Genomic DNA, 13,460 nt, shown 5'->3' with positions numbered 1-13,460 from the left:
GTGGTTAAGGGCTCTTACCTGGACACAGGTGTGTGAGGAGGACTATATCAACACACTGCCTGTGAACGCTCGCCCCAAAAACGTGTGGACAGAGTTTTGTAGCTATTTGAACAGCATGCTGACTTGGAGCTCCTATCCTCTCCCCCATCACCAGATCAGGCAGTTGTGTAATCTGAACTATGAGCAGCCTTACTAGACTTGATACGCTCTGGTGAATGTGCCTGTCTTATTGCTAATGCTCTGTCTGTTTGTCCACGTTCTTAGTTATGTAACACGGTCTGAGCCCGGCTGAAGGAGACTGTGTTAAAAAGGGATCTGAGCCCGACTGAGGGGGGGGGGAACATGGGTGAACCGTGAGTCACCCGAGAAAGAATATCTTACGAACAATGTGCAAGAGGATCTAAGTCCAGATGAGGGGGATGCAAAGTTTGTGGTAAAGGGATCTGAGCCCAGGGTGAAGAATTGAGCACTTGTGAAAATCTGAAAGAGGAAAATAACTCATATGTTTTGTCGCATTAGGCACTCTGCATGAAGAAACTTTGATAGGCAAAGAGACTTGAGCACAGAAGGCCCTGCTGCTAATGATTGAACTGTATCCTCGTGCTAAAGAAGCCAGAGATTGTGCTATGCTTGAGTGAACTGCCTTCTCCTGTGCTGAAAACATGGGGAAGGGAGTCCAACTGCCTGAACATCCTGACATATAATTTTGTGAACAGTTCTTTCTTTTTGCCAACACTGTGTCCCACACTATTTGTATCTAGCGGCAAGGAAAGGCAATACGTTTATAGGCCCTTTTATTTTTAACAAGACATCACTAGGACTGCATTATTATTTGATGGTCGTAGCTTTCTCCCATCTGTAGATTTAGGATTAGTTAGGCGTTTTTCAAACCCTTTTTGAAGTTTAATAAACACCCTTGAACTGTGGTCAATTCTGTCTGTCTTACTGTTGATATAATGCCTTCCTTACAGATCCTTCCAAATATATAGCAGACGAGAAGCAGATGAGAATTGCGTTCATGCTGTGCCATCACTGTTTTCTGCAGGCTGCTCTTACCCGTTCCCTGCTAGCTATACCTAGCCCTCAAAGCCTTCCTGTTGCTACAGTACTGGGTATGGGCTACACAGACATCCCGCCTCTGAACCCAACCATTCAGGAATGCTTGACTAATGGACTGCCAACTTGTTAGTGATGGACGCTTCATGGTTTTTCCTGCATTCCTGTATTTCTCCAGCTAAGGAGATGGAGATTCCAGGTGAAAAAAGCTGTGGCACATTTAGCTGCATTCACAACCATCTTTTTCAGGTGCAACACGTATCTGCTCTTGGCAATGCCTCTTTGCTCAGTGGCATGGGGTAGCATGGACAGGTCTGGGGGTAGCAGAGAGGGGGGCATTGATAGCAGCTGCTACAGCTGGCAACCCCCAAGTGACTTCCCTGCAGGCAGGAGTCACATTTCTGGTGAGAACGACCAAGAATGCCATCGCCTCCGTATCCTTCCTTAGGTTCCCAGGACAGCCGAAACTATGTCCCGTCAGAACTCTATGAAGCAAGATCGAACCCCTCAGACCTCAAGAGACAGCAGTTTGTTCATTGCACTGTTAAATCCTTTTAAAGCAGTGTCAGTAGCCACCCTAGCCCGCTGAGTCAGGTGGACCATGCTCCAGGCAGGGATTGACATCGAGAGATTCAGTGCACATTCAGCGCCATGGCATCAAAGGCTTTCCTCAGTGGGGCCTGCTCCACGGTATAATGGAAACCGCCGAATGAATTGACCTGCAAGACCTTTTACTTTAAGCCTGTGGAACAGGTAGCCTCTCGTTGGTGGCAACTACGTTTTGACCAGGCATAATATGCGTCTACGGGTCTACACATAAAATTCAGATTTTTCAGACTAACGTACAGGAAATGTATAATTCTATTAAAGAAACAGAGGCAAAGTATTATCCCACCCATGCAATCACTGAGTATCGAGAGGACAGTGGATGCTTGCTGAGCAATGCGTGCAAAGGGGTGCAAGTAACGAGGCTGAGGGAAGGGGGAGGAGGAGCAGCATGTGATTGCCCATCCTGGTGTCATATATCAATGTCTCTTAACATGTTACTCTTTTAGGAGTGGCGGTGGAACGTCACTTTTTCCTATCTGCCAGAAAATCCTATCTTGCTGATTGAGCATACGTGCGCATGCTCAGTCAGTACTTAACAGATAGGATTTTTTGACACCAGGAACATGATGTGCCTGTCTTTCTGGGGTCCCCGGGGTGATGTTTTTGTAACTTGACGAGAGCCAGGCTCACTAAAGTAACAGAACAAGGTGAAGCCGCGTAACAAGCGACTCGAAAACAGATGAAAAAAGCACAAACCCAGCGGATGAAATGCACTGGACACTGTATTTATAAGCTCCCAGGATTCTAATAAGCACTAAATCTACAAGACATATGAAAGAATCCATCCCAAATATATATGTACGTGTACGTGAACTAAGTGCATTATTAATGTGATAATAATGCACTTAGTTCACATACACGTACATATTCGTGATAAATCCGGCTTTCTGCGCATGCGTCGTGCATTAGTTTCCTTGTCAAGGCTACACTCTACACAGAGCAGATGACGCCAGCAAACCCCTCATTTCCCAGAGTTGAAAAGTGTAGTCACGTTTATTGACTCTTGTTATTAAGGTAAACAGCACAATTCAGTAGAAAGCTCCGATTGCCACACTGCTCGAATGCAGGAACCAACATTGGAAACAGCACTTTGTCCGAGAGGAAAAAAAAAAAAACATGTAATATGCACTGCTGCAAAACCTATTTTCAATATTCAGTATTATACAAATAGCAAAAAAAGTGTGCTAACTGAATTGGCCCATGTTTTGTTTGAGTGCTGACTGTATACATGGTTTGCAGTGTGCCCTGGTAATTCCCCAGTTCTATTTTTGGTGCTATGGGTTGCTGCCAGCTGGGTAAATCTCAGGCCATTCTGGGCCCGGGCTAAGGTTTGGGTCCTGTTGCGGGGTGCTGGATGTAGCTTGGACACAATGCTGTTTGTTGCAGGTTGTAGCGTGGGTGTTATGGTATGGGTTTGTTATGGTATGGGTTTCTGGGTAAATCGTGTGTTCTGTTGTGTGGTGCTGGGTGTAGCTTGGACACAATGATGTTTGTTGCAGGTTATAGCTGGGTGTTAAGGTATGGGTTTCTTATGGTATGGGTTTCTGGGTATATCGTGGGCCCTGTTGCAGGGTGCTGGATGTAGCTTGGGCACAAGGCTATTTGTTGCAGGTTATAGCTTGGGTATTATGTATGGGTTTGGTATGGTGTGGGTTACTGGGTAAATCGTGGGCCCTGTTGCAGGGTGCCAGTTGTAGCTTGTGCACGATGCAATTTGTTGCAGGTTATATCTTGGGTGTTATGGTATGGGTTGCTGGGTATATCTTGGGCCCTGTTTCGCAGTGCTGGATATAGCTAGGGCACGGTGCTATTCATTGCAGGCTATAGTTTGGTTTTAGGATATAGATTTCTGGGTAACTCGTGGGCTCTGTCGCAGGGTGCTGAAAGTTTGTGCACAATGCTATTCGTTGTTTATCTTGATCCTTGCTGTGTGGATTTGGGTTAATTGTGGACTCTGCTATGGGGGCGCTTGGTGTTTCTTGGGTCTTGCCTACTTATGTGGGATGCTAGTTCCATCTTGCATTCTATGCTATGGGTTACTTGTTAAACACTGGGCCCTTTGCTGCGGTTGCTGAGCATACCTGGAGTACTGGGTTCTATGCTGCGATTGCTGAACATACCAGAGACCATCGCCTTAATGCCTACGACCACTACCACCGTACTCCGAAAATGTTATTCCACGCTGTGCACACAGTGCCTACTGTATGGAAAGTGAAGGTATCTTTGTACAAACAGCATTACGGGAAGGCAGCAGGCATAAGGTGGGCCCATATTATTTGGATGGCTATGCTGTAATTGACGGGTTACCCAGCGCCTTTAAGTTCAATGGCTGATTTCATCACGGTTGCTCCCAATGCAACCCATAAAATGATTTAAATCCACTAACAATAACAGCTCACGGGCACCTGTATTGTAGAACTATGATAAAGTGTATCATTGGAAGGCCTGGGGATGTCAGTACGCACATTGTGGGAACATGAGGCGGTGTCCATGCTAGAATCTGATGCAACGCTTTCTGAGCACATCGAGCAACACCCTTTTCCACAGACTCTGGTGCCGCAAAACGCCTTGTATGGGGGCAGCACTAATACAGTGGCATTTTTATGACTTCGGAAGGCTGTATCCATTGTAAACAAAACAAACGGGTACCCGGTAGGCCACCATCAAATAATCTACAAGGATTTTAAAGACATTGAGCAGTAGTTTGGTCTAGTGAAATTCCGGGTATTTTAACAGAGACAGCTTTACTACTTGGTTCTACCACTGCAAGCGGATGGAAACAACAAATTACTTACCCATGGTAATGTTCTTTCTGGTGGATGTTCATCTCACAGATTCCTCATCTTTGGTGTATTGGTATCCTCCTATGCAGTCTCTGAAAATATTTTGACCACAGGGGGGAGCTGTGCGGCTTCAGCATCCCATGACAGTTATCATTCCAACGTCCGGACGGGACGATGATATTATAATACCACACATTGCGCAATCGGTCTCAGTTCCTAGTTTTTCCCTCTTTCTGCTCATCCGTTTTGAAGAATTAAATAACCCGCATGGGTGTTGAAAGAGAGAAGTGATAACAAATTCACCAAAGGTTAGAGGGGTAGGCTGGGAGGGTGATGAGGGACCCGTGGGAGGAACAAGAAAAAACATTACATGGGGAAAGTAATTTGTTATTCTGATGGATTGTGTCCTCCCAACAGATTCCTCATCTTTGATAGACTCCGATAGCAGTTTTGGAGATAGAGGTGGGAGAAGTGGATTCTTTTGTGGAAGTGTAATTAACACATGATATTATGCAGAACCGCACTTTCACAGTAAGCGTCCTTGCCCGATAGGGTGTCTAATCAGCAATGTTTTGAGAAATTATGGAGTGAGGACCAGGTTGTGGCATTGCTAATGTCCTTCATTGGTACACCTCTTTGGAGAGACAAAGTGGTTGCCACTCCCATGGTGGAGTGGGATTTTCAGGGACATCTTTTACAGCAATGGAGTAGCACTCCGAAATGCATAGAATAATCCAACATGATAAGAGTTTTTTGGTCACAGTTTGGTCATCCTGTAGATTGTCAAATGTGCCTAGTGCCTAGCAGTTGACATGTACCCCCCACTTTCCTTGTACACAGTCAAAAATTGCTCTCTGTAGGATTTACCTGCCCCAGCTTCCTCCATCCATGTACCCTAGCACATGCCAGCCTAAAGCTCACCACACCCAACCCCACCCCACCTCACTTCATCCACCCAGCCTGTCCCAACGACCTCACCTCACCCTAAACCAGAAATTTCAGACCGCCCCCAAGCACCCCACTAATACACCTAATTCCACCCAACCACCGCCTTTCCTCAACCAAACCAACCCCCCACTACCTCACATCACCCCATCTACAGCACCCACCCAACCATGTCACCTGCTCACCCAACCTCATCACATTAGCTCGCCTCATCCAACATAATATCACCCCACCTCCACACTGACCCCAGGACCCCTCCCACCTAGGCTAACAATAGCAGATACGCTTGAGGACCCTAGCTTACCCTAGCACAATACCCACCATCCCTAGCTCATCCAGGCACAACAACCCATTTTTCATAACTAGCCCCAGAACACCATAGCTCACCCCAACACCCCACTCACACAAGTTAGGTCACCTCAAGGCAACACACCACCCACCCAATCCAGCGTGCCCCAGCAACCCACCCAGAGCTCACCCCAGGAGTCCACCCACCCACGCTCACCCAAGCATCTCAATAGCTCACCCACACTTGCTACCCCCGGATCACACCTAACCCTCTACCCACCCTTCCTCACCTAGAATCCCCCCTGCTGGTTGCAGCATCATACCAACACACACACCCTAAGAACCCACCCAAGCTCACTCCCATACCCTAGCCCACCCCATACCCTATGACTCCCTGATCACTCCCAGCCCAGCTACATCACTGCAACACATGCGGCTCACCCCAGCAACCCAACCACCCTTGCGCACCTTAGCAAACCTACCTCACCCCAGCACAACCTACCACACCCAGGAACCCTAGCTCAGCCAAGCATTCACCCCAATGCAAATGCAATAAAAACAAGCACAACTCATTCAACATAGCTCAACCCAGCAGCCCACCTATCCAACCACCGCCAAAGCATCCCAGAAAACCTGAGTTCACCCCAGCGCCCCATTCTCCCCAGTCACACAAACTCTCTGACACCTCACCCGACCTCACACACCCCACCAAACTTCAACAAACCACTTTGCCTCATCCTACACAAGCTTACCCAACAACGTCAGCCTGCCCTAGCTCCCCAGCATAACACCGACCCACCCTAGCTCTCCGCAGCATGCCACCCATCTACCCCAACTAATCCCTGCACAATACATATCCACCCTAGCTCCCTCCAGTACATAAACTTCCCAGGCTAGCTTGCCCTGGCACGATACTTATTGTAGCTCACCCAGGGCACAATAAGCTGCCTCAGCAAACCCATCCACACACCAATCCCAGCTTGCATCAGTACACTCCCGACCTTTCCTCTCTCCAGCTCACCACCCACCCACCCTAGCTCACAACATACCTCACCACAAAAAAAACATTCCACTCACCCTAACTCTTACTAGCATAAAATCTACCCACCCTAGCTCACCTGTGCAGTACAATCACCCTCCTCTAGCTCTTAGCAACACCCCCTGCACCCTAGATCACTTCAGCACAAGATCACTATAGCACCCCACCCGTCAACTCAAGCTCACCAAAGCATCCCGTCATCCAAACATCCTATCCACTATAAGATCCCCCAACACTGCGCACATTTTAACTCATCTCAGCCCCTAGCCACTCACTCTAGCTCAGCTCAGCACAGCACCCACCCACCTAGCTCATCAGGTACAACATCCACCGACCGTAGCTCACACCAGCAAAACGCCCCAGCCTAGCATGACACAGACTAGCACGCCGATCCTAATTCACCCCAGCAAACCATCCATTCTAGTTCACCCTAGCCCCACACCCACCATAGCTATTCCCACCAACCCCACCCTAATTCACCTCATCATCCACTGGACCTAAGTTCATACCAGCACCCAGCCCACATAACCTAGCCACCCAGCATCTGAACAAGCTTACATAGCTTATCACAGCACATCACCAACCCGTCCTAGGACACTAGAGCAAATACCATTGTCACCGAGGCTCATCCAAGCACCCCACCGTAGCTCACCCCAGCACAGCTCCCACCCAGCCTAGCTCACGCCAGCAGCCCACCCGCCCACATAAGCTTACCCGAACTGTATAGCCAAGCACTCAATTACATCCCATTACAGGCTTCTCTCAAGACATCAACACCACCCTAGATTGCATCTTCTTGATGCCCGCCCACTACATCAACTGAGCAAACCCTAGCTCACACAAGCATCCCATAGCTCACACACGCATCCCATAGCTCACACAAGCATCCCATAGCTCGACCGAGCACAACACACACCCAACTGAGCTGAAAGCAGCACACTTAAGGGCCTCATTACAAGTTCAGTGGTGATTCCATTACTGCCACCTTTTTGGCCAGTAGCAGAATTACCACAATTTTTCACAAACACAAAAGTATGCCAGTCAGGTAACACAATGGTGTCCCCTCCAAAAACATCTTTTTTTTTGCAGATACCTTGATTACTGGACAATTATCAACACACTTGTTCTTTGTCCAAATCGTACAGTTTCTCCTCATGGTGTATAAAATGGTAGGACCATCCTATAATTTTAGCCAACCGCGCGTTGCACCCTGGAACTTGGAGTTCCATATTAAATTTGACATATAATAAATACTACGAGCTCCAAAATGCAGAAGCATGTAGCGCTATGTAAAGTGTGCAGTGGACCTCTGCTGCACCAGTCTGCATACAAACCTATCCACATTGGCCTCTTGGTGGCCCCGACACCTAACACCTAGTGGTGAGCCCCCCACCAGCCATGGAGATTCACCAGCTTGGGGGGAAAGGATGCAGGCAGCTCCAAGGGGAAGGGACGCCTGGCAAATGGGAGAGTGTGATAAAAGGGAGGGCATGCTGGGGTGAACGGGATGGCAGAAGGACATTGGCCGAATACTGGGGCAAGGTGTGAGGACTGTCCAGAGGCAAGGCTGGATAGTGGGAGACAGGGAAATGTTTATATGCACAGGTTTGGGGAGTAGTAGCCCTCTTTGTTTGCTGAATTGGACGGTGAAAGGTGTAGAATCCCTGAGTAGTACTGCTGCTGCCTTTCCAGGTAAGTTTGTTCTTAAATAACTATTTTGCTTACTTATGGCAACTTATTCAAAAGTCACTTCCATGGTTGGAATTGTGCTGTAGAAAGACCAGGGCATATTGCCTCTGTGATGTTTGTGTGTAGTGAAGCACTGGGGGCTGGGGCACCGAAATAGCAGAGTCTGCTCCGCTCGCCCCCTCAATAAGCGGCGCTCAGATGCGCTATGTATATGCATTTTTGAAAGCCAAATAAAGCACAGCTCCTGCTCCCCCTGTGAAAGCAGTCGGGTGGTGCCGCTCTGCGTCGCATGCGATAGAAGATATATTGGAAATATTAAAGTTAAAAGGAAGTGTTCCAAAAAGTCTGGTCTGCTCCCTCTGGATAGCCCCCGTCCCGCTCATAACAAAAACCTGCGTGGGGGCTCTAAATCTGGCTACCTGCAGAGCGTCTGGCTCTTCGGCAAAGGCCTCACAGGGCTGCCAGGTGCTGCCCCTGACCTCGGTGGCATTGGGCCCACCTCGTCGCTGACCCTGTGTGTGCTGGTGCTTGACAGTTTATTATTTTATGCATCATTTTAAGTAGATATGTTCATGGTAAACATCGCATTACAAATTCAAAAAAGGGCCATGACTACCTTCATTAAACACTACTTCTATTTTCCCTGTTTTTAAAGTACAATATCTGCACTGGCGACTGTCTCATTCTGAAGAGCAGAGCGAAGAAGGCCAGTGCGTACCAGGGACAAGGGAGGGAGTAGGGAGGGAGGAGCCTGGAATAGTGGGCTTAAGAATACGAGAGAGGCGCAACAGAGTAGGGGGCAGCGGAGGGGAGAAGAGGGAATGGGTGAGGCCTGTACATACCTTGGCTGGCAGGAGTAAGTGGAAGGGTGAATGAAGGGAAGAGATGGAAAGTAGGGTACGTACCGAGGGTATAGGTGGATAGATGAACAGAGGTGGCTTATATGTTCCTTTCGTTAGTGACAGTCTTGGCAGGGGAGGCGGTGTACAACGAGGGGCCAGGAGGATGCATTTCAAGAAGGATGGTACCAGCAGGAGGTGGTGAGAGGAAGAGGAGAGCTTCGTTGTATGTATGGTTGTAAGTTGTGATTGTTAGTGAGAGGGTTGGATGGAGTAATGGTTTGAAGAGGAGGAGCTTCCTTGAAATGGGGGTTGTCTTAGAGGCGCTCGTGCTGCCAGCACCAAGTAGGTGGGTAATGGGTGAATCAGTTCACAAGTAATCAAGGGAATTGTTGGAGGGTTATGAAGGTGTGTAGATAGCTATGGTGTGACTTGGAAGGACTAGGCGGTCAGGGTATGTGTGTCCAGGGGGATTGTAGCGTCTCGTATTGGAGGGGGTTCATGTAGTGAAGGACGAGAGGATAGGACTTTTGGGGGAAATTAAATGGCATTTGTGGAGCTGGTGATCGCGAAGTGGCTAAGCTTGATGAGGAGAGATGTGGGGAGGGCGGGTGTATAGAATTGTGATGTGTTCAACAGGTGGCAATTATATTAGTGAGGGTAACTAGCACTCAGTTGCTGGAAACATCGGGTGACTTGGCCGAGTTCGGCTTTTTTGTGAGACCAGCGGTGGGGTTTGCATGCAGACGGATTGTGAGCTTGTTACAACGAGGCAGTCTGGGGTGTAAGGGGTTTATGTTGGCGAACAGTTTAGAGAAAATAGTGGGTATGCTGTGTGGGTGCGAAAGAATCTACAGTGAATTGTTTTTGTGGTGGATAGACGGGTCCGTATCGTTGGAGGTGTTGCTGTGTACGGAAGGAGATGGATAGTTTGTGCTTTTAGAGTGAGATATTCGGACGCTTGCAGAGGAGATTGTTAGGTGGGTTATTTCTTTGATAGATTGAAGGTCTCTGTGTGAGAGGGGGTTATGTGCTTGATGTAACGCCAGTGAGTACAACGGTGTCGGGGTCTTTAGGAGGCGAACGCGTTGCCTCTGTATACTGTCGTTTGTGCCTCGAATAATAGTTGTTAGGGTCTGGGTTTATCGGTGTCAAGAAGGAAGGGTTTCAAAGTGAGTTTTTGGTGTCATTGAAAATACGCCAGCGAGTGGTTGTGTAGTGTGTGAATTTGAGAGGCCATCGAGGATGGGATGGACATGTGTTTATAGATGGAGCGGAGGGGCTGGATGTTCTTGAGAGTGAATGCTGGTTAATGATGGCCTGGAGTGTGTTTTTTGCAGCGTTCCAATGGCTGTTGTCTCACTCCCTGCCTCCTCTGCGCTGCTTGCACGCAGACTGCGCCCGATACATAATGGATGCGTGATGCCCCTGGTGGCTAAAGTTGTGCCTGTGCAGACCTTGCGCCCCAGAGACATGCAGGCCTGAGTGGAAGTAAACTTGAGGTCCCTGCGCATGCGTACAGAGAGCTGCACAGACCACAGGCTTGGCCTTGCGCTGACCTCGGCAGAAGAGGGTAGAGCATGGCATCAGTGAGGCAGGGCCCTCACAGGAACATGGCTTCAGCAGGAGCACAGCTGCAACACCAACAAATCAATGAAGCCGCGGTCGGCTCTCCTTCCCTGTACCCCTCTCTCTATGTCCTTCCCTGAATTCTCTTCTCGTCCATATTAGTGTACCCCATTACTGCAACCTCTTGTACGGCTACATGCGAGCTATAAAAAAGTGAGTGCACACCTGCATGCAGATATGTACCCTATGTGTGCGGAGGTCGTGGCATTTTTCCAAACAGAACCAGAAGTACCTGGACCAGGATACAGACCCCACTAACCCAACCCTCAATTTTCTGCATACTCAACCCACTCACAAAACCATTTCTATCCCAGCAATCCCCACGCACTTTACCACATCGCATCAACAACACATAGAGCGAACCTACAGCACACAAGGCCTCGCCTGATCCCATACTTGTACCAAAGCCCAGCCCTCGGTGTATACCAAGTCTCCCACTATTATACTCCCCTCCTCCTCGACTAACCCTACCCACCCTCATCCTGTTTACAGATCCACCAGAGTGCCTGGGGACCAATTCTGTTGGCGACGGTGCGCTATATAAGTACCTTTAACATAACAGAACATAACATTTCCAATGATATGGACATTTCAATATGTAAAGTACTGTTGTGACATGTTGCCAAAAAAGGTGCAGACAAAGCTCAACCTGTTGGCAAATCTCTAAGTTGAATATTGTTTGAGCTTATAGCCGTCAACAATCATGTCCTTGTATTGTGTCTTCGCAATACTAATCATCAAAATAGTAAAGCAGTGGTGGGGCATATAGAGGTTGCGCAAGCTGCCATCCTTAAAAATGCACTTTGAGGCAGTACGGTGTATGTCGTCAAACTGAAAAAAGAGGAATTGTTTCCATAACCTCTTACTCCACTTATCCCACTTTCCCAGTACACGGGCAAATGCCTGCTCTCGGTAGGATTTTCTGACGGGTAGGAAAAAATGGATCCATGTGTTAATTTCCACACAAAAATATCGTCATATTTTTGCGGCGATATTGAGCCATGGACCCTGCAGGGGCCACCCCCCCGCAACCCCAGCATTATTTTTAAATGTATGGGGAGCCACCCCTGCAACACCGCTCCCACAAATTATCCCCCCAAAAATATTGCGTATGGCAAGACAAAACCATATATACAGCGATATTTTTGGTGGGGATAATATGTAGGGATACCGAAAAAATGACAGGTCAGGCTGTCAGATTTTCCTACCCTGTCACTTTTTCCTAATACCCCTGGGTGAGTTGCCCAATGCCTGCTGTCGGTAGGATTTTCTGACGGGTAGGAAAAAATGACAGGTCAGGCTGTCAGATTTTCCTACCCCGTCACTTTTTCCTACCCCTGGGTGGGTTGCCCAATGCCTGCTGTCGGTAGGATTTTCTGACGGGTAGGAAAAAATGACAGGCTAGGCTGTCAGATTTTCCGTCACTTTTTCCTATCAGTAGGATTATCTGACGGGTAGCAAAAAATGACATTACTTTTCCTGTCAGATTTTCCTAGGATAGGATTTTCTGACAGATAGCAAAAAGTGACGTTACAGCGGCTGAGCCGACAGGCTCTTGAAGAATTGTTCAGGATTCAACTGGGAGCGTAGACCAGTCAGTAGAGGATGTTGTGCCATGTTGGGCACCATGGTTCATCTTGTTTGGACTATGTCAAGCCTCCGTTAAGGAGCTCGAGGCTGCGGCAGAAGAGGAGAAAAATTGAGTCTCATAGGGATTTACGTGGAGAGACATGAGAGCGAAGTCACCTGGAAGGAGTTTTCAATAATAAAAGGCTATCCTTTCAAGAAGGAAGTGCTTTATTGCTAATGTTTGAAACTCGTTCGTTTTTCTGCTCAAGTAGTGAATAAAGAGAGCAAGCATAATACTTTGCCTCCACGTCTTTAATTGAATTATGACTTTTCTGCACATTAACCCTGAAAATCTGAATTTATTAAATTGAACCTCTACTGCGGTCATTGGGTAAAAATAAGTCCTACAGAAACAGCAGAACCGTTCTCTGGTAAGAACTAACTAGAGTTTAGACAGAATTACGAGTATGTCACCCTTCGCACACCAGCGAATGGGGGCGCGGAGGGTGTCGGCAGAGGCAAACGCCAGTAAGTGCCACGCCTAACCCTGGCAGACGTAGGTGCAGTCCACAGAGAAGGGAATGCTTTAAACGCCATATACACTTCGTAGTGACGACTCCAGCCAGCGGAATGTTCCCGCTCGGGCACCTACCATGCTGATCTGTGCTCCCATCTTGGTACAACGAAAAGCCTGAAGCAAAGGTAGCCAGAAAAAGCAGTTCACGAACTGCTTGGGTGATCTACGGTCTCGCAAAGTTCTAACTTGCAGTGAGAAGTCCCTTACTCTAATGGTGCAGACACAGAGAACGGACTATCCTACACGTCTCCTCCAGCACAAGATCACGTGTCCCAGTCACAGACTAGTCCGGACTTAACGACAGCCCGCTTGGATGCCATGTGACACATTCCATATTGGCTGAGGAGTACATAAAGAAAAAGAACAATATTTGCTTATACAATTACAGGCAAAAGTGTGCACGTCCCGTTATTATTTCATCCTACACAATGATATGC

At 48.0% G+C, this 13,460-nt stretch overlaps 1 protein-coding gene across 1 annotated transcript in view; it reads right to left on the bottom strand.

Moving 5' to 3' along the window:
* LOC138513548 (NADH-cytochrome b5 reductase 3-like) overlaps nucleotides 1-13,243 on the bottom strand; it is a 1,142,086-nt gene extending 1,128,843 nt beyond the window's left edge. Inside the window, exon 1 of the mRNA XM_069628494.1 lies at nucleotides 13,099-13,243. Coding sequence (XP_069484595.1) covers nucleotides 13,099-13,119 — 21 coding nt within the window. The 5' untranslated portion in view covers nucleotides 13,120-13,243. The remainder of the gene's footprint in view (nucleotides 1-13,098) is intronic.
* Between the last annotated feature and the right edge of the window lie 217 nt (nucleotides 13,244-13,460).

This window comes from Ambystoma mexicanum, chromosome 12 (genome assembly GCF_040938575.1).
Source record: "Ambystoma mexicanum isolate Mex_15411 chromosome 12, UKY_AmexF1_1, whole genome shotgun sequence".
Taxonomy (NCBI): Eukaryota; Metazoa; Chordata; class Amphibia; order Caudata; family Ambystomatidae; genus Ambystoma; species Ambystoma mexicanum.
Note: the sequence above shows the minus strand (reverse complement) of the source record. Positions and strands in the feature narration are given on the sequence as shown.